The 22344-nt window shown below is 38.3% G+C and overlaps 1 protein-coding gene across 3 annotated transcripts in view; it reads left to right on the forward strand.

The window, feature by feature from the left end:
* The window catches only part of ARL15 (ADP ribosylation factor like GTPase 15), a 409306-nt gene that overhangs the window by 180878 nt on the left and 206084 nt on the right, over positions 1-22344 (forward strand). For all 3 annotated transcript variants that reach the window (XR_007461467.1, XM_049648078.1, XM_049648077.1), the window contains exon 4: positions 18870-19078. Coding sequence is in view for 2 of the 3 variants with exons in the window: in XM_049648078.1 (XP_049504035.1) it covers positions 18870-19078 (209 nt within the window). In the remaining variant the exon portion in view is untranslated. The remainder of the gene's footprint in view (positions 1-18869; positions 19079-22344) is intronic.

The raw sequence follows: 22344 nt of genomic DNA on the forward strand, positions 1-22344 counted from the left end.
GAATCTTAATCAGGCTCCACACACAGCGTGGAGCCCAAAGCAGTGCTTGATCCCATGACCCTGGGATCATGACCCAAGCCAAAATCAAGATTTGGATGCTCAACTGACTGAGCCACCCAGGCACACCGGCTTGACAATTTCTAATTATTTCTTTTAATGTTTGTTTGTTTGTTTTGAGAGAGCACAAGCCAGGAAAGGGACAGAGAGAGGGACAGAGGATCTGAAGTGGGCTCTGTGCTGACAGCAGTGATCCCAATGTGGGGCTTGAGCTCATGAACCAATAAGATCATGACCTGAGTTAAAGTTGGATGTTCAACCAACTGAGCCACCCAGGTGCCCTGACAATTTCTGATTATTAATGATAAATTATTGATAATTGATAATTATTAAAGTAACTTAACTCTGTTTCTGTGTAGAACTTCCCAAATCTTTTATATATCTGTTGTCCTGTGTATTTTGGTATAGATCTGGCAAATATCCCGATTATTTTATAAAAGCATATATTTTTGAGTTACTGAATGGTTTTTAGATTAGATATTAAAAGCAGAATTGAAAAAAAAAAATAAAAGCAGAATGGAAAACATTTTAAGGCCCTTAATAATAAATAGTACAAAGTGGCATTATAGAAAGCTTTCACAGATACACGTCCCTGTATAGGGTTCTATTCTATTATCTTGTTGCATGCATCTTTTCTATTGTTGCAGGACATCATTTAGATATTTTTAGGCAATTTGATACCTGAAAAATGGTGCCATATAATTTCAGTTTGCATGTTTTGGATAACTGAGATGAGGTATATCACCTTTTTTCCTGTCTCTTTGTGTCTATTTATCATTTTGATGTTGAAAATAAGGCTATTTTTATACACCAGTTACTCCAGGTGAATTTTGGGGTTGAAAGATTCCCTTGTGATTTTGATTGGTAATGCATGAAACTCACTAGTAAATCTGGAAAGAATTGAAATACTTACTATTTTTAGTCTTCCTGTCTAAAGAGATGACCTGGTGCTTTGTTTGTGCGAGCACTGTTTGTTCAAATGTTGGGATTTTTCCATAGTAGCATATTTTACTGTTATTGCATGAGTTTTTAAATTTTTAGTAGTAGTAAAAAGATTTTAAAGCATTTAAATTTTGTTTCTAATCACCTTATGGAACCATATTATTGAAGTCTTCTAGTTAATTCTCTTGGCTTTGTAGCTATACGGCCATTATCTGCAAATAATGATCATTTTAATCTCCTTTCCATTGGTTATTCCTCTTACATCAGTCTCTTGCCTTGTTGTATTGGCTAGAACATTAAGAACAATGCTAAATAATTCTGATGATAGAACCACAATTTTTATTCCTCTGCACCTCGTATAAAAGGTTTTCAGCATATAAAAGGTACTCTGAAACTGGAGCGAATTGACTTGAATTTAGCTGTCAGAGCTTTGATTCTAGCTGGCAAACTAGAAACTGCGCATAAATAAAAATAGTACAAGATAGAAAGTTACACATGACATTAAAAACTATGGATAACTACTCTTTAGTGGAGGAAAAAAGATGATATACAAGTGCAGTAAAAGGAATGGTTGTGGTGCAGGTGGCATTTTAATGCAGGAGTTGAGAATAGATTGTGCTCAAAGATAGAGAGGAGGTTCCCAGCCAAGGGAAAAGACATATGCAGAGGCGTTGGCACTTGGGGAACATGATGGGTATAAGATAAAATGTGAGCAGTCATTTTGGCCACTGCAAAGATTTCCTAAGTGGTGTAGAAGGATTTGAGGATAGAAGTGACCACTTGGGTTAGACCATTGGGAGCTTTGAATGGCAGCTAAGCTGTTTTGACCTGACCAATGCTTCCCAAGATTTTTCACATCAGATGCATGGGAAATAATATTTTTATGACCTTGAGATAAACAGAAACCACTTCCTGCAAGAGGTGATGACAAGAAATGGGGGGATTATGCCCCAGGTCCCACTGGACACCCTAATGGCTGCCAAATTTCAACACATCTGTAATCCTTCCGACGTATGTACATGTTAGGAAGGTGAGATTTTATCAAGGGATAGTTTCTTTCTGATTTCAGTTTAAAGCTGTTTTGAACTTTCTACTGAGCAAACTACCTCTTCTCTCTCTCTCTCTCTCTCTCTCTCTCCCCGCCCCCCTTCCTCCTCACATGTCCCACATGTTTTCAGTTCCCATTTCAAGTACCACTAATCTACTATTGATCTTTCCTTCAGAACCTTAGCTTTTAATTGTAAGAAGAGATCCCAGTCTTCTGTGTTCCAAGTTCTTTAACTTCCTATCTAGATTGTGGTTATCAGTGATAAATTTTAGATTTCTCAGGTGTGTATCATTACACTTGTTTCAACCTACTTGCTTTTGAGAATAATTACAGCTCAGTACTAGTGCAGCGGGGTGATGATATGGAATTCTCTCAAGGTTTCCTGTGGTCCCCCAGTAAGTAAACAGACCACCACCTCTGATAATTTCAGGGAACTAGCATATGGCTTTGAAATAATAATCAAATCGTTACACTTCAAATCTGAAAGAACTATTGTAGACTATAGACAAAATTATCTTAATGGATGATTTTTCTGTTAAAGGTCTTCCCTTAAAGAAACAAGTTTAAAATACTATAGTACCATAATTTGACAACACTAAATTTCCATTAGCTGTTGCATTAGCAAAAAAGGTGTTTCTTAGAACACTTACTGTATCTGTCTTGGCATTTAACCAATTAAACTAATTAAGAGTATAAAAATAGATTTTGATGAAATATTAAGATTGTAATAGAATAGGTTGAAAACCTTATAATTTGATTTTAAGACTTTGAAATTCTTACATGTTATACTTTTCATAGTAGTATCTCAGTTGGACATTTTGGAAACAGCTGAGGTTATAGTTTTAGTACTGAGCTATTATTTGAACAACTGGATATTTGATTTTAAGGAATTGTTAATTTCTTTTCGATGTAATTTATATCTTGGTTATATCTTTAAAATCCTTGTCTTTTAGAAACATAGACCAAAATATTTACCCATGAGATCATATGATACTTGAAATTTGCTTCAAAATAATATGAAGGAGGAATTAGGGTAAGGCTGGATTGGCCAGAACTGATGGTTGTCAAAGCTGAGTGATGGTGTTTGTCATACTTTTTTGGTTACTTATATATGTTCTAAATTCTCCATAATAATGAAAATATCGGTGTAAATACATCATTTATTTGATGAACACCAAAAACTTTACAATACTGTCCAGGAGGAAGTAGATAACTCTTTCATGCTGCATTAAATCTGAGAACCGCTATACCTTTTATTTCTAGTCTTTGTCTTTTTTTTTTTTTAATTTTTATTTCATAGATGTTGATCTTGCCTCTCTTAAAATATTCTGATTTTCTGATTTGCTTTCTTTCGTAGCTGTCTCTTCTTGCTACTGTCCACGTGCCTGACTCTGGTGGTTTCTATTTCTCGTCTCCCACATAATGATTTACTACTTCTAATATGCTCTGAGCAGGGAGCCAAGAAACTAAGTGTGATCACATTTTTTTTTTTTCTAGGCAAGATTTTCGTGTGGGCCTGAGGGACTTTTTAGAGTGGTTAAGCATGTGAGCTTTAGAATGTTAATTTGGAGCCTTTCTGTTGGCTACCCCATGGCTCCTGGTTTTTAGCTGTGTTCTGGATAGTTGGGGGATCCCATATATGTTTAGATACATTGTACAGTCATATGTCTTGAGATTGCAAGGTGGGGAGAGGTTGGGTTTTTTTTTTAAATTTTTCTTCTTAATGCAGTGATGATGACATTGGAAGTAAAATTATTTACAGCTCCTCTAAAAGAAACTTAACTTTCCAATTGTTACTTAAGGATCAGAAGAATATATATGCTGTTATGGGAAATACTTTGCAGCACATGTAAATTGAAGCCTAAATGACATCATGTCATAAAGGTATTATCAGTTCAGTGACCTGCTAGACTATGAGCTCATGAGTTAGGCAAGGGCCACATCTACCTGGTTGGCCACTGTATGCCTGGTGCCCAGAGCTGTGTCTGGGACATAGATGCCACTCAATAAATACTTGTTAGTTGATCAAGTGAATGAGTAATATAAATCAGATGACTGTTTTTAATTCACACGTAAATTAATTGAAGACTATATGCTTATTCCTATACTAGGTCCTTGAAATCTACAAAAGAATTGGTATAGATTGTCAGTCCAGGATAATCACAAGGAACTGGACGTATAGAAACGCTTTCAATGTTACAAGTATCCTAACATTCAGGGGATACACGGTTTGCTCTAGAATAACAAAGGATGGAGACAGCAATTTTGTGAAAATGAAGGAAGGCTTCAGTAGAGGAGATGTTTGGATGTAGAGTTACAATGTGCATAGGGTTTTGTTTTGTTTTATTTTTAGGTAAGACATTGAGTGGAGCAGGGGAAAAACAGAGGAAAAATGCATGGTGAAGTTTCAAAGTGTCCAAGAGCTTGGCATTTACACAGAGGGTAAAATTGGGTGATTGATGATTGACTACTAGGAAAAAGAGATAAGGGGTTAAGCATGACTCTTTTTAAAGTGTATTTTATTTTGAGGGAGAGACTGCATGAGTGGAGAGGCAGAGAGAGAGAGGCAGACAGAGATTCCCAAGCAGGCTCCTTGCTGCTAGTGCAGAGCCCAATGCAGGGCTTGAATTCATGAAACTGTGAGATCATGACCTGAGCCAAAACCAAGAGTCAGACACTTAACCAACTGAGCCACCCAGCTGCCTCAAGTTTGACTCTTCTACTTTGGGTGGCTGTCAATCCCCAGATCAGGGAATCCAGGAGACTGGTTTAGAAAAGAATGTGTGGCAAGAATGAGGTCATAAGGGGACAAGTTGAGTTTAAAATACCTGGGAAACTTTAGAAGGGAATATATGATACACTGTAAGAAATCAGAATGTTGGTGCTTTAGAGAAAATCAGATAAGAGGGATTGAACGGCCGTCTTCAGGATAGTAGAAGTAAGTGAAACAGGAGGAGGAAAGACATTTCTAAGGAGGACGTGTAAAGTGAGAAGAAAGAATTCTGGGGAAAATCCGAGAATTCTTAATTGGAGATCTGTGCACTGTGAAGGCAGAGACCATGTCTCTTTCATTTTCTGACCTGCACTGTAGAGCACAGTCCACGGCACTCAGTAAGCCCTCACGACGTTTTTTTAATGTCGCCTCTGAAAGAAGCATGTTGAGAAATCGGTAGATGGTATTTATGTAGAGCAACAATGAGTTGCCAGTAAGACTTAGGGTAAGTTTTTTCCCCATTTGGTTCATGAATTCACATTGTAGAAGTTGCTGTCTAACTGAAAATTGTTTTTTAACTTTGTTAGTTATCTATCACTATGTAACAATTGACCACAAACTTAGAGACTTTATCAAGAAAAAAAATGTGTGTTTTTTTGAAGTTAAATATAGAATTACCATGTGACCCATCAACTCTACTCCTAGTTATATACTCAAAAGAATTGAAAACAGGTGTTCAAAAAAAAAAACCAAAAAAACAAACAAACAAAAACCCCAAAAACCTTGTACTCCAGTATTCATAGCAGCTCTGTTCATAGAAGCCAAAATGCGGAAACACCCAACATGTCTGTCAGCAGATGAATGTACAGGCATAATGTGACATATCTATACAATGAAATCTGGCCATAAAAGGATCCCTTTTTTTTTTTTTTTTAATTTTTTTTTAACGTTTATTTATTTTTGGGACAGAGAGAGACAGCATGAACTGGGGAGGGGCAGAGAGAGAGGGAGACACAGAATCAGAAGCAGGCTCCAGGCTCTGAGCCATCAGCCCAGAGCCCGACGCAGGGCTCGAACTCACGGACCGTGAGATCGTGACCTGAGTTGAAGTCGGACACTCAACCGACTGAGCCACCCAGGCACCCCAAAAGGATCCTTTTTTAAGATCACATTTTTCTTGGTGCATTTCAGTTCCTCAGGGTTGGATAACTGAGGGCCACATGTTGGCCAGAGGATGCCTTCAGTTCCTTGGCTCATGTGCCTTTGCAGTATGACAGTTTGCTTCATAAAAGCATCCTGACTGAGAAGGAAATAGAGCTAATCTGTTATTAAAATGGAAGTTACAGTCTTTTGTAACTACTCAGGGAGCAGTATCCCATCACCTTTGCCACATTCTGTTGGTTAGAAGTAAGGCACTAGACCATCCCACACTCAAAGGGAGGAGATTACACAAAGGCCTCAGTACCAAGAAGTGGAGATCATTGGTAGCCATTTTGGAGGCTGCCTCCGTAGCCTTTGCTGTTTAATGTCTCTGTGAGACTTTGGATTATTTGCATTGGGATGATCATGTGCTTTTCCTGACAGAACCTTCCTCATGTAAACTCAGAAATCTTGTATTTGAGTACCTGTGACTCTGATATGGCAGGTATAAAGAGAAGATGTGGTCGCTGGCTTTATGGAAGGGAAAAGTGTGGGTCATTCTCTTAATGTTGCCTACTTCTATGCAGAAATCATTTTCAACGTTGGTTATTTACAAGGATACATAGCCTTAGATTGATTTGTAAATAAGACTCTGTTCATGTGTGTATGCACATAAGTGTGTGCACTGAATGAAATGATCTGATTCTTGAGGTTTATAGCAAGACCATCATTTTTCTAATTAAAGAAGGGATAAATCTTGAAGAATACAAACCAAAGATTGGGGATGGGGTAGGTAGCATGTTTTTCCTCTCCTAATTGCTGTTTGTATGCTTTAGCCATTTGTATATAAGAGAAACTTCAAAATAGCAACAGTATATGATAAATGGGTTGAAAATAGTTTTTTTTAAAGGATCCTGATCTTATTTATGTCTGATAGCCATACTTTTATACATGTCCACTCTATAATTGTTTCATTTATCTAAAATAAGAAGGACATGAATGGAGGGATATGTCCTCATTAGTCAGCTCTGAAATTAACTCCTAGCCTAATATCACAGCTTTAAGAAAATCAGCATTCTGGAACCCTGTGGGATACCTAATAAATATTTCTTTCATATAATCTCTTCTCTATTCCCAGGCAAATATATTCTTTAACTATCCCAATCTAAATAAAAATAAGACAGTAGGCTTAGCATCATTTAAATTGCACTGTCTCTTTTCTTTTGAGTGTGTTCTTCATGAGAAACTATTTGGAAGTGAAGTGCTTGACCTCAGGCAATGTTTCAAACTCCTTTGTCTTCTCTTTGGCTAGTGTACTGATGCCTAATCGTTTTATGCGGTGACACTATTTTCTGTAACCTCCTGTCCCCAAGTGCTGGATGATACAGACATACTTATATTTTAAAATTAAAATTAATTTCATTTTGAGAGTTCCACTTGCCTCTTGAGATAATTGGAGACATTGCATAGCTTCTAATAAGGTTGGGGATTATTGATTTAATGATACAGTTACACGTGAAAAAGAGTCTGTTTAATGGTATATGTGATGTAATAAGCTAATCTCTTTTAAATATATAGTAACTGTGTAAAACAAAAAAGAAGTCTGATTACTTTAAGGACACTTTAATGAGTGGTTCATGCAGCTGTGGTTACAGAGTTTATTCTTTTGGAATTGTCTGAAGTGGAGTGATCTTATCGCCACTTTCCCTTTATAATGGCAACTTCGAAGGACAGAGGAAAAGCTTACTTTGGAGGACAAAAAGGAATTCCCCTGCTTTAGAAAACAGCTCAGAGAGAAGAGCATTTCAGACAAGAATTATGAAAGGAACCGAGGGAGCAGTGAAGAGTATTTTAGACTATATAAAAATGAGACAACTTCTACTCAAATGCATGGGCATATAATGCGCGTATTCATCTTTCTTTCACTTACTTCAGCAACAAATACGGAGAGTCTGATCTGTGCCAGAGTCTGCTTAAACACCTGGAGACATAGCATTGAACCCACCTAGCAAGGAGGATCTTGAATAGACTTAGCAAAGTTGATGGATAAAGAGACCTGGTGAAAGTGGCGTGTTTACCTAAAAGCTATGAAAAAACTGAGTGCGAATGAGTGGGTTACAGATAAATGCAAAAATTCCTGACTCAGACATTTAGGTGAGCACTATAGTTCAGTAAGTTATAGGCTTACTGAACATATAGAACATTCCAAGCACTATGCCAAATGAGTTATCTCATCTAATCCCTACAATCCTATTGGGTACCTAACTATTATTTTTTCCTTTTATTCGAAGGAAAACCAAGGCTTACAACAAGCCAGTTACCCAAGGTCACTAAGGTGACATGTGACAGAACTAGTTTTTGAACCCAGTAAGTCTGACTTAAGAGTGCATGCTAATCTCTCTGCTGTCCTATCCTCTATCAGAACTAACCTGCCTCTCATGACTAAACCCAACTCCAGTGCATTGGCTTATTTTCAAGGAAAATTGTGTGCCAAATTCTGAAAAAATTGGAGCTTTCCAAAAGTTTTGGAGTGTAAACTGATCCCTACGCTGACAACTGCCCATATTTATTTATAATTTGTAAAGTGCCTTGACTTGCCCAATTGCATAATTCAGATTATAATGTATACTAGCTTATGTACATTATTAAACACTGGTGTCATTTCTCTGAAGCCTAGGCAGTTGTTTTTTTTTTTTTCTCCTCTTTTATGCTTAGGCCTAAACATGGATCCTCACTGAATTTGTATAATCCATAGGGTTGCAACAAATAGAACACAAAGAATCCATGGGAGAAAACTGAAATCTCCATTTAGGAGTTGTGATAAACCTTCCGTCAAGAATGACAGAGTACTAAAGGACAAAAGGGTAGATAGGGGTGGGTTCAAATAAATGTTGTGGACCAAGCAGAATTCCCCTTAAGGTTTTATTACATGAGTAGGTTATTAGTAATTTTTTGAGGTCAAATTAATCACAGAATAGAAATTACAGTTAAGAGACTAATACTCTACCTTTGAAGGTCAAAGCTTATAGTTTTAAAGTTTTTCTGTGGGCTATGAATTTATGTTCATCTAGAACCTCATGTCATCTGTCCATTTTGTCACATGGTTGGTATAAGTTAAACTTTAGAATAAAAACTTGTGGTGGGGGGAAATGGAAGCTACACTAGAATGCCATAGCATTTCTGCAGTTTTAAACGATTGTATTTCACCCTGACTATGGAACAAACACCTTCCACTTCAGCCAGAAAATTCTCATTGTGGCTCTTCCCAATTTGTTGCTTTAGTCAATGGCAATTTCAACAAAATTGTTCCCAGACTAGCTTTCCTACTCTGGCCACCAGATTTTCCAGAATACTATAAAATGTGCTTTTTTGCTTTTTGTGTTAGGCCAATAGCTCGGGAATTTGCTGCTTAGTAAACATGTGGAGTCATGCAAATTGTGATCACCTTGGGTTTGTGGGTCTTCTAGGCAGTAGGCCCTTGGCTGTTACCGGAGCCCAGAGGGGAACATTTTCCCACAACTCTTCCCACAGCTTTTTCTTTCCACACTTTCAGTTTCTCAAGGCTGCTTGCTCTGCCGAACATCAGGACAGGCAGGCTGATGGATCACAGAGAGCACAGGGCAGTGCTCTTATTTGTGTTTTAGTACAGTGCTTAGCACATGCAACGTTATGGCTTCACATTTCCAAATACTAAAACAGAACTCTGAGAGAGGCAAAGCCATGAAATAATTTTGTGTATGTGGAATTAAAAATTTTTTTCAATAGAAAATGTCAGGCGAATGATTCTTCGCAGAGTATGTGCCAGAAACATAACTACATGCTAAGCCAACAAATTACTACCATCCACAAAATACACACGCACGCGCGCACACACACACACACACACATTTCGCTTGTTTCTTTATGACGTGTTTTGTTTGGTGAATTCTATATTCTGCATACGAGAAATCTGAGTAAACGTTTTATAAAAGATTAACCAATTCATTGAAAAAATGATGGTATAAGACTATGTTAGATGCATTCAGAGTGTAGAAATGAGACACATAAATGCACAAAACTCCCAGATGTCTCTTTCGGTCTAACCAGGAAGATGAAACATATATTCAGATAACTATGCTACAGGGTAGAAACAATTACGAACAGCACCAAGAGAAATAGATTAAAAGCTTCTGAGAAATGATTTCCAGCTGGAAGACTATGGAAGTCTTGGTGGAGTAGGAGATCTGGCCCTTGACAAGCAGGTGGTGGTTTCGGTGTACAAGACCTGACGTGGCAGGAACTCCAGGCAGAGGGGATAACACAACTAAAGGCATGAGGGTGAAAGCCTGGTCTGGTCCAGGAGAGACAAGTTGCATTTGTGGATTGTACAAGGAGCAGAATGGAAACAAGTGGTAGGAGGAATGGTCAGCTGAGGCCAGATCACAGAGAACTGTAAATGCTAAGTCATGTAGCTTGGGAATTCCAAATTACAGGCATTTGATGTTCTTGAGCAGTGTGGTGATACAGCTTGAGCTAGTTTCCTGGACAAACATTAATAATTTAATCAGTACTGGCTTGACAGAAGCATGGAGACCAGTTAAATAAGTCATTCTGGTGATCCAGGTGGAAAGTGGTTGAGGGTATGGACCAGAGTGAGAACATGGAGGAGGGCAGGTATCAGATGGCAGGCATAGTCCTCAGGTATGGTTGTTAGGTCTTAACGCTGAAGGTACTGATGTACAGTTGTGCTTTGAGTAACATGGACATCCAGAATATTTGTTAGGAACAGGATAAGGTAAGAACAGGGCAACTAGTGCATCAGTTTTTGTATAGTGTCGCACATTTTGTTTTTTAAAAGGTAGGCTAAGAACTACCTTCAGAATTTTCTGGGGGTGTGCTATTTGAAGTTCAGATTGCACAAGTCCAAGGTTGCACACATTATCATAACATTTCTAGTCCCTAAAGCATGTGACCACTGTTGGAATTCCAACATAATGAGACCAAGGAGATTAGTACGATTCCCATATAGGCCTCTTAATTTTGCAATTGTACTTCCAACTCTGGCTGACCTATCTTTGGACACGAGATAGCGTGAGTGTAAAGATGGTTCAGTGTAACACGCTTATTTCTGCTGGAAAACGACTCCAAATGTGCGAGATTTAGTGGACCTCAGTGGTCCCCGTTGTATATTAAAGATAACGAGTATGTACTATTCTAAAACCCTTATGGGGTCTTAGGCCTTCACTCTCAAGAATTATTGAGACCTCAGTGCCTTGGCAAAGCTAGAGATGCTAGGAAAATAATGCCTAGCTCTCCTCAAGCAACCACTAATGGGAGGTAGGTGGATGAGGACCCAAATGCTTCCCCAGTGGTGCCTGGCTCCCAGTTTTAGTATGAGTAAGCTCAGGCTACCCACAGTGGTTCGTTGGCTGGGTAGCTCTTCTTGTGGGTTGACTCTTTCCCTCCCCCACTTTTTCACTCTACCACTAGTATTTCCTGCGTTCATGGCTTGAATAAACCCGTTGCACTGGGGGAATCCAAAATAAGGCAGAGACTATTTGTTTACATATTTCCTTTGCTGACTCCCTTACACCGTTTGGGAGAAGGAAGAACTCTTTCTTGCCCACATGTTTTCATAGATTTCCAATAAACACAGGAAGACCTTAATAAGCAAATCTTTTTCAAGATATGCAGTTAGCTGTGTGTCCAAGAGTGTGGAGAGTATTCATTTTTAAGGTTTATGAAATCTTAGGGGCACTTGGTCGCTCATTGAGTGTCGGACTCTTGATTTTGGCTCAGGTCGTAATCCCAGGGTCGTGAGATTGAGCACCATGTGGAGCACACTTGAGATTCCCTCTCCCCCTCTCCCGCCTCTTCTATCCCTCACCCCTGCTTACATGCGTGTTCTCGCTTTCTCTTAAATAAAATATATAAGATTTATGAAATCTAGAGGCTTTAGGACTGGAAGAAGCTCAGATATGAGTAGGTAGTACTGTCTACTCTAAATACAGTTACCATAATCACATTGCCATAACAGGTAATGGATGGTCAACAGGACCCTTAAGCAAGACCAGACCAGCTGCCAGGTAGTATTCCCCAGGGCTCTGTAATAATTCCCCATTTACTGCTGCCTCAAGCCCAGACACTGCCTGGCTTACAAAGCCATCCACATTCTGTCTTCACACTGGCCATTACTTGTCACCAGCTCAGGCTTCTCTCATGTTCATTCTCTTTACTGTGCCCCACCACCCACCCACTCCTAATTTCCTCTTATCTTATGCTCCCAGCCATGCCCTCCCCACTGGAATGTGTTTTCTCCTCTTCTCTCCCTTTCATTGGAGCCTCCTGTACTCTCTGTGAAGCAGCATCATGTAGTAGAAAAGTACATGGGCTTTGGAATCAGTCCGAAATTTGAATCCTAGATCTGCCATTTATTAGCTGGATATGGAGGAAAGTGCTTAAACTTTGTGTCCCAATTTCTTCATCCATTAAATAAGGATAATAACTCCTAAAAAGTTATGTGTGGTGATGTATATAAACACCTTTACAAGGTTAGATGTGATGTAATATGTCGGTGAGGCGGGGGTGGATGACGACTAGGTGTGAACCCTCTTTTATATTCTATGTGGGTGTTCTCAGCTCATCTCACTGTGAGCCTGAGGACTTTGGTCTCCTCCAGCTCAACAGTTTATCCTGTTCGTGGTTCTTCGATCATGCAGACCACATTTCTGTTTATTATCTAGAATGGTTTTCTTTTTGATTCTGAAAGCAAAATAAGACAATACACCTCCCTTCAGAGAACTTGACTTTGAATCTTCACATTTTTATAGTTTGTATTGAGCATTTAAGGAGGGCTTAATTTAAGATACTTCGGTGCTTTTTGCAGGGGCTGCGGGGAGTCCATAACAAAAGTTTGAGTTTAGATATGTATGTCTTAGTCCTCCTGGACTCTTGGATATTTCGGTTTTTAAAAACAGATTGAGTGGGTCTGATGTATAGAAGACAAAAAGAATGAAGGAGCCACCCATCAGAAAAACCAAGATTCCATATATGGGAGGGGTAAAAAAAAGATTTTAAAATTAATACTTTTCTGTCCCTTCTCCTGTCCTGCCCTTGAACATTTTCTCCCTATGCTGGAAATCACTCTTCTTAAAGTAATACTGGCTGATGCCACTTGTGTTCCGAGGATATATCCTCCTTCACTAAAATTTGAAGAATTAATTTACAATTAAAATTCTCCAAAATTGGCTTCATTTATGGGTCTCCAATCTCATTAAGTTTTTCAGAGGGAAAATATTCTCCATTTTCTGAAGACTGTGGTAAGAGGATAGAAAGAGAAGACAATCTCGACTCCTCATCCTGAGTCTATATGCCATAACAGGGTGACCCTAGTGGACACCCTCGTCCTGGTTAGCCTGTTGTGTCACCCTTTGGCACACTTGTCTTTGGATCAGAGTGACCACACCTGCTCCTATACCAGCATGGCTGCATGGCTTTTCCTTTCAGAGATGGGATCAGATCTCTAACTGTTTTCTTCTTGGGGGTTTCTAGCAGTCGCTCAAGGCAGCAGTAAGTTAGAGGAATATCTAGAACACACTATCCAATACAGTAGCCACCAGACACGTGTGGCGTCTAAACTTCAAATTTAAGTAAATTTTAATAAAATTCAGTTCTTGAGTTACAGTGGCCACATTTCAAGTGCTCAGTAGCCACAATGGCTAGTGGCTTTTTTTTTTTTTTTTTTTTTAAATCACAGAAAGTTGAGTTAAACATCACTGATCTAGAGATCAGATTTTCCATAGGGACAACTTCAAACTGCTGTTTTTATCGTGTATCCCTGTTTATTTAGTTCATTGGCTTCATCTTTCAAAGAAAAAAATTTTTTTTTAATTTTTTTTTAACGTTTATTTATTTTTGAGACAGAGAGAGAGCATGAACGGGGGAGGGTCAGAGAGAGGGAGACACAGAATCTGAAACAGGCTCCAGGCTCTGAGCTGTCAGCACAGAGCCCGACGCGGGGCTCGAACTCACGGACCACGAGATCATGACCTGAGCCGAAGTCGGCCGCTTAACCGACTGAGCCACCCAGGCGCCCCTCAAAGAAAAATTCTTTTAAGAAACTTACCTCTACAGCCTTTTAACTTAAGGGAGCTAAGCATCTTTTTTTGGCTGCAAATAATAAAATCGTCTTTGAAATCGGCACGAGTAATTAGGCATTCACTATGTTCACAAAATAAAGAGTTCTTACAGTAAGTGGTTGGTACCGCTGCTCAGCGGTGTTCTCAAGGACCCAGGCTTTCTGTCTTCCTGTTGTGACCTCCTCATGTGTTGGTATGTCTTCTTCAAGATTGCTGGGAAGGTTATCATCTAATAGAATCTAAAAGCTAGAAGAGAGAAGTGACTCTCTTTGAGCATCTCCCTTTTTTTGAGGGGCACAGTTTGTCCCAAAAGCTCCCAGCAGACCTGTGTTGAATCCCAGTTTGCCAAAACTGAGTCATCTGTCCATGCTGCAAGAGAGAGCTTGAAAAACAAATACTTGGCATTTTTAACCTCTATACTGGTAGGCTGGCCCTGCTGATAAAGAATGTAAGCACTATGAAGACTGAAGCTTTTGTCTGTTTTGTTTGCTAGTATGTCCCCAGTGCCTGGGATGGTGCCAGGTGTTCAGTAAACATCCATTAGAGGAATTAATAAATAAGAGAATGTTGCCATAGTTGTCCATAGTGTGCCATACAAAAGAACCTTGCATAATGAAGACACGTTATGCTCCCATCTTCTATCTTTTCTCTTGTAGTAGCTTGAACCAGGCTCTCCTGGTTGATTGGCTTTCTGAGTGAACTCTTAGGATATGAAGGGCTCCTTACAACCTTCAGTAAGGCAGTATCAGACATTGGGTAATTCAGACACTGGGTAACACCCTCACCTCCCCAACCTCTCTACAGTTAATATACCCTTTTTTTTTTTAATCTGAATTCAAAATACAGGCCAGGTTTGGATTTGGTGTTTAACCTCTTTATATGCCAATTTAAGTGACACAGAGCATGCGCTATTCAGTCATTAAAATGAGTGGCCCCAGACCATTTATGATGTGATGTGATGCCCTGCGTGTGTTACTCCCCTTGGACTTGGTTTGTGGGCGAGGACTGTTGGGATGTGGACATCAAACTCTGTTCCTAATTTTCCCAGTTAGGCTCACTTCTCAGAGCATCTGGCAGCTGGGTTAATGACCTGTCTATTTCTCATTTTAATCTGGTGGCTCATCTAAGGTCCTCTCAGCTGGGCCAACCAACCTGATACTACCATTCACCCCATTCCTGGTTTCCTGGGGTACTCTGGGTTTCATCCAGAAGCCCTGATGACCAAAGCCATTGTGCAAAAGGCTGAACTGGAATTTCAGATTCCAAGCCCAGTGTTTGTGATGAACATTAGACATGCTAAGATTGGACAGAAAGCTGTGTGGCAGGAGACTAAAGAAAAGGGTCTTTTCATTAATAATAAGTTATCATCCACATAGTATATCATAGAATGGATGTTTTAAGAAATTCCAGCATTTCTCTTTGGATTTGTTTCATCTGTCAACAGTCATTGGACTTAAGGTCATTTTGTCTAACCATTTTCTGATGTCTTATGTGCTCCCAAAGGTGGCAGATGGAAATAGTTTCTTGTTGAAAAAGACCCTCATGAGTTAGATTTCGAATATGTCCCGTGTATTTCCAATAGAAAATTTCCACTGAAACATTCAACCAGTATTCTTCTCTTTATACTTAATTCTCTGCACCCCTCTAATGCTATGGCCATATTTATTAAGATGTATTTACAGGCCCTGTTGTAGTAACTATTACTTTAAAGAATTTGTGGGTTTGATCTAGGGTAATCATGGATTTTTAAATATTTCTTATAGGTCCTTGCTTAGTGACTTGTATAGAATAGTACTTAAAAATATTCATTTAACTCATTGGCTAGAAATGTTAGGTACCTTTTATTTTGATAAGTTGCTTTTTCCCCCCTCTTGGCTTATGTGGTAGTAGAGTTTTTTGTTGAGTTTTATCACCTTTCCAGTCAATGATCCTTCTATTTCAATCACATTAGACCTAGATAAATATTTTAGGTGTGTAACCTTGGCCACATTATGTGATTGTTTCATGCCTTAGTTTTATTGTTGATAAAATGAGAGCCATAACAATACCTACCTCTTAAGATGGTCAAGAGTAAATGAGTTAATACATGTAAAAACACTTAGCACCACCACCATTTATTTTGGAACTGCACTTGGTCAGTTGCAACTGTTGGTTGGCTATGATTACGGAAGTTGGGCAAAATCAGTGAAAGCATTTTGTGAGAATTAATGAGCTCTATAGAATTTACAGTAAAGCATGTTGTGTATATTATATGAAAATTGTGTGCTACACACCTTTTAGTAAAAATTGTAATAAATTTATGTACAGATATATACACACACGTTATTTTTGTCTTAAACATTTACCATCAGGTAACACTGCTGCTACTTTTGCTCCTCAAACTTATGGATGGTTCTCTAGCATATGGATAATGTCTGGATGTAGCTTGTAGCAGATGCTGTTGGTATCCTACCCAGATCTCCTTTACTGGGCCAGTGCATCCATCTCCCAGCTGCTTCGAGTATTGGCTGCTAATGACTCACACCTGTACCCTTCTCCAGAGGCCTGCCCTTGGCTGACAGTAATTGCCTCAACCAAATATGTCTGGGAGAGTATGAGATCACACCCCTACCCCCTCCTGTTCCCTAGGGGTGGCTCATAGCCAATGACTGTACCGGGGTATAGCAGCCCAGCCTCCTTGTCTTTGGACTGGACAACTTCTGTGGTTTAGTGCATGCTCTAGAGCTCCTCATTGGATTAAGCTGAGGGTAGATTTTTGAAACCAGATCTTTGCCAAGCCCCTTCCCCAATTCTAGCTTGCTTCTTTCACTCCAGGTTTCTCCTGACAGCACTGTCTATAATCAGGTGTTCAAGAAATGCGGTCTCAGACTCTGTGCCTGGGGAACCTGGCTTAAAGTGTTGCTGATTTCAGTGGCTCTGTTGTTTTCTTAGTTAGACCGTCACTTATGTAACTAACTACCTATATTAAATCTGTGGCCTAAGTTGTTTTGTTTTGTACTGTTTTCTTGGTTAAAAGTTGCCTGATCTGCATTAACCCTGTTCTTATCCCATGTTTTTACATATTCAAGGTTGTTCTACATTAAATATCCTTGATGCTCTTATATAGCTGGGTATTTCAGTATAGGATTATGATGGACACCCTGGATTTTAAAATCTGAAATTTAAGTTTTAAATCCTGAATCAGTTATACCTCCCTCTTGGGGTGGCTGTAAGAATTCTATGAGCTGTTCTTTTGAAAACACCTAGCACCATGCCTGGAATGTAGGAAGTGCTTAATAAATGGTAGCTGTTTGGTAACTATTATTTTTTAAGAGGATTGCCCAGCCTGGTTGAGATGCCTCATCTCTTGTGCTCATGATACCTAATGAGTACCTCTCTATAGAGCTTTATTACTTTATTAATTTTTTTTCTATTTCTCACAGAAAAATATGGGCTTCTTAGTGCCCTCCAGTGGTGTGTTGGCCCTTAGGGGAAGAAAAGACCTGATGATAGCTTTCGTTGATTTCAATGGTGAAAATATTCCCACCCTATCCAGTTTGAAGCTACCAGTATGGCATCATTGAATACAGAGTTGGGAAGAGATGCACATATTTGGCTCTTGTCAGTTAGTGCACACCAACTCCAGTCCTTTATTCCTAACACTTAGTGCAGTATATCCAATATAGGAGCTAAATATTCAATGGAGGGCTAACATGTAGTTACTAACTGGTTAAGACTTGCTCATATACACTAAATTAATGAAATACCTTTATCTAATTTTTGTTGTATAACCAATAGTCCCATGCCCCAAACACACACACACACACACACACACACACACACACACACACACACATACACACACGCACACACAAACCATGGACTGCCCATGCTATTGATGAATAGAATGGAAATAAATGAAACACTTATCCTGATGTAGTAGGGAATGCCCATGCCCTCCCTGGATAGGTTGTCTACTCAGATGCAAATCTCAGTTTTGAGATTTACTAGACACATGAATGGGGATTAGTCACTTCACCTCTCTTGGCCCCAGGTTCCTCAGACAGTTGGACTGGATAGTCTTTACAGGTCTTTCTAGTCTGAAAATCCATAAAGCCTAATTAGTGTATAATTTCATTTCCTCCTTCCCTCATTTTCCTCTTTCCTGTACTGAACCTTGAGTTATACATAATGCTGGATGTTGAAAATACAAAGAGGAATAAGATGTGGCCTTGGATGCTGAGAATCTCCATGTCTTTTTATGAACACTCCCATCATATCAAGACCATGAGTATGCCCATTGCCAAGTGGGTTTATGCAAATGTATCAAGTATTTAATTCATCACAGATTTCAGCACTTTGATACATAAAAATATTGTGCTAGTAGTTTTCACTTTCTAGATGAAATTAAATAAGGCTGTCATGATCAACAAGTAGTTCTTTTAGAAACTGTCCTCAGGATCATGTTCATTGTCTGGGATAAAGCTTCAGTGAACAGCTAGCTGGGTTACACTACTCTCTGAGTTAGGCTCAAACTCTGATTATAAAGAGTGGAGTTTTTATTTAGGACTAGTAAACAAAATCTGAAAAAAATGTTGACTTTCAATCAAAACAACTATCCTAGTTCTTTCTCACATATTTTGATAAGAAAGGTATAAAGAATGACTGATAAACTTGGGTGTTCTCTTTCAAGGCCACATCCACCTGTTGGCTCTCATGCCTTGGTCCTCATCAACCATGTTCTCTGCCCTTAATTTTTAAAAGCTACATTGGTTTCCAGTAGGAATTAGTGTTGGGAACACCAACAGGACTGTTGAGTATTTTTCAGTTGCCGAAAGCTATTTTTAAAAAGAATTTGTTTTGTTTTTGACAGGGGCTGATAATATCCGGAAATATTGGAGCCGCTACTACCAAGGATCTCAAGGGGTAATATTTGTATTAGACAGTGCCTCTTCAGAAGATGATTTAGAAACTGCTAGGAATGAACTGCACTCAGCTCTCCAGCACCCACAGTTATGCACTTTACCCTTTTTAATATTGGCCAATCATCAAGACAAGCCAGCTGCTCGATCAGTCCAAGAGGTATGTCTCATGAACGTGACAAGCCTTTGTCTTGTGTGCTGTGGTTTTGCTGCCACGTTGGAATCTGAAAACTTGTCTGTAATTAGGAATATGCTGGTTGTGGTGTTTTCCAACACGAAACCCTAGTTTTCTGAGAAAGTAGAAAGACTCTATCAATCTATAGAAATTATTGTTTATATACCTTTCTCCACTTGGAAAGCATCATTGGTTTGTTTTTTTTTTTTTTTAACTTTAGCAAAAGTTAAAGGACTTATCTGAATATTTTTCTCATCTGCTTTAAAAGGCTGCAGGCTTGGTGATTTAGCATTTCTTACCCCACTAGCTTACTTCATTCTCCTTTTCTCCAGCTTTTCAAGGAATGCCTCATGCGTGTCACCATGCATCACTTGCCCTCAGATGTCATGTTCTTGTCTCTCTGAAATGCTCACTGTTGACTAGAAGCAATGAGTCCTATTCTGTAACCAGCCAGGCTGAAAATTGATGTCTTATCTTGCAAGTTCCATGCCACCAAATACACTTTAATATGGACCCGTTCTTTATCTTCTTCATTGAATTTCATTTCTTAGTGCGTATCTCTCCTATAAAAGCATGAGTCTAGTTCTGGACTGAAAAAAAATCAGTGTCTCACCCAGAAGAGCTTCTGATTCATGGATACGGAAGGAATAAGATATGGGAATAATTTTTAAATTTTGAATTGTAGTGAATTTTAACCAAAGTACAGTGAAATAAAGACTTTTTATGTATTCCTTTACACCTGTAACTTTCAAGGTAGGTTTCTCTCCCCTTCTTCAGAAAATTGTGTGCTTCCTTTAGTGACTTCAGGATATTATAATTAGTAGGAATCACACTGCCCTGTAGTCTGAAACACTGGATAAGGCGTCAAACACCTAAGACGTTCTAACTCCAGACTGGTTTCACACTTAATGTGGGACCCAGGCAAAAAGCTTTGTTCCTTTGCTTGTCTTCCCATCAGTAAAATGGGAATAATGCAGGCTTTTTTTTTTTTTTTTTTTTTTTTTTAAGTAAGTGAGTGGGATGGTTTTAGATAATTTACTTTGAAGTTTAAAGTACTAAGCAGTAGAAGAGATACTATATCGAGACAGTTTTCATTTAAGTCTTAGGAAAATAGTGAAGAAGGCAAGGTTTTCTTACTAAATAGAACTCGTGCCCATTTTTTGTTGCTTCGTTTATCATTAAGTAGTCAGCATGCACCTTTTTCCTTTTTAGATTTTGTGAAATATAAATACTAGTAAGTAATAAAGATAGAAACAAAGCAGTATTCAGAGTCATTAATGTGCAGATCTTCAGCATTGAACTTGTCGCGCCTTCCTGATCTGTTCTTAAGACTTGGGTGGGGTAAATCTTTTACTTTCTCAGCATCAGTTTTCCTGCTTGTAGAGTAGATATAATAGTATCTAATCGTAGACAGTTAGGAGTATTATAAATTATAAGATACTTGCTGAAGATGCATTGTTCTGAGATTCATTGTGGGAAATATATGTATGCAGTACAGAATACAAATAGACAATATAATGTTTTGTACATAAATAATATGTAATACATCTATAATAAAACATACGAAATACATATACAAGTGACATTATAACATCAAATCACTTTATTCAAGTTATGTACAATAGCTGAATTTTTTTCTTTTAATTTTAAGAAACTGTTTTCCTTAGACATCATAAAATTGAAACTAATGTTTTCTTGAAACCAGATAGATAACTCAGGGTAATCCTCCATAGAAATTAAAGACTGTCACATTGAAGAAAGGAAGCTTTTAACAATTAATTGCTTCGGAATATGCCTTGTGTGTTTTCGCCAGTATCTTTCCTAAGAAACGGGCAAATATCTTTTTATGATTCATCTTTTAGTGAGACAGAGGCTGTAAATGTAGAATAAACAGAATGATTTGAAAATTATTCAAAATTTGTATATCCTGGACCATGTATGACTGACTTTCCTTTCTATTTATATCAATTTTAAATGACTTTTCCTCAAAACTTTTGCTTGTAATGGAATTTGCAAATACCATTTTGAGGACTGTTTAAGGTATTGTCCCTGTGGTTATATAAACATATACTATACAGGTGGACGTTAACATTTTAGATTTTAATTAAAGACATAGACAAATTCTGTTATAGATCTTGAAGCTTGTCGAAACATAATGAAGTGCCCATACGTTGGATTTGGCAGAAAAAGAAAAGGAAGCTTTCTATTTTTCTCGTGGCTTAAATGACAAAGAGGTTTCTCAGAATAGTGTGTTACAATGCCTTGTTGAAATACTCCTAGGAATGTTTTAGGGCTCAATATCTTATTAATAAGTTAGCATAAAAGTGGAATTATAAAAACTGAATCTTAGACTTTTAATAAGCAATCATCTCAAAATGGTTGGAAGTAGGTTTGCGTAGAAGAGGGATAGAAGATTAAAAAGTGAGCAAACTTACATGTCATTTGAAATATGTTCAGAAGTGGCCATCTGTATACTACCCCTCCTTACCTTATTGTGAAGGTATTACATGCCCCTGTGCTCTGTTGCTTATAAACATTTTTATTGGTTTGTACCTGCTAATTCGTGTGCACTTTGTGTAATCTCCAAATGCTAAAAAGGATGGGTTTTTACTTTGCAAAATAGCTGTGAGTTTGAGGCAAAATTCTATTCTTTCAGAATTCAAGGAAAATGCATTCAGTTTACCAAAAGCACTGAACAGTTCTTTGATGCAGCTAAGAAAAGACCACGAGTCATAAAGGCTCATTGATTCTTCCCCTCCTCCCATTGAAATTATTACATTTTGTGCTCAATGCATTATGCAAAAAACAAACAAACAAAAAAAAAACAACTGTAATTATTTACCCTGTCACTGGAGTAAAATTTAAAAATTCATTTATCATCTAATGAGGATAACAGAATGTTGTTGCATTTAGAAGCTGGTGAGATCCAAAGGAGAAAGAGGAATTATCCTGGGGATTCCAACCAGAGAATGAAAATCTCTGGAGGTTCTATATATTTAGTCCCTTCCTCTGCTATGAGTGTTGCAATGTTTGTGTAGAGAATGGAGTTAAGAAAGGAAGACAATGGTTAAAATTACTTTCTAACCCACAGAGGGCAACATGCCCAATTATTTTGTCACCCTTTTAGAAGCAAGTAGAGTCTTGTACATTGCATAGTTCGCCTTCTGTAATAAACCTGGTAATGACCTGTGTTTAACTCAACAGCCTTTTAAGATTTTACATCTTGAGAATTGATAGTAGAAACGTGTTTT

This window comes from Panthera uncia (genome assembly GCF_023721935.1).
Source record: "Panthera uncia isolate 11264 chromosome A1 unlocalized genomic scaffold, Puncia_PCG_1.0 HiC_scaffold_17, whole genome shotgun sequence".
Taxonomy (NCBI): domain Eukaryota; kingdom Metazoa; phylum Chordata; class Mammalia; order Carnivora; family Felidae; genus Panthera; species Panthera uncia.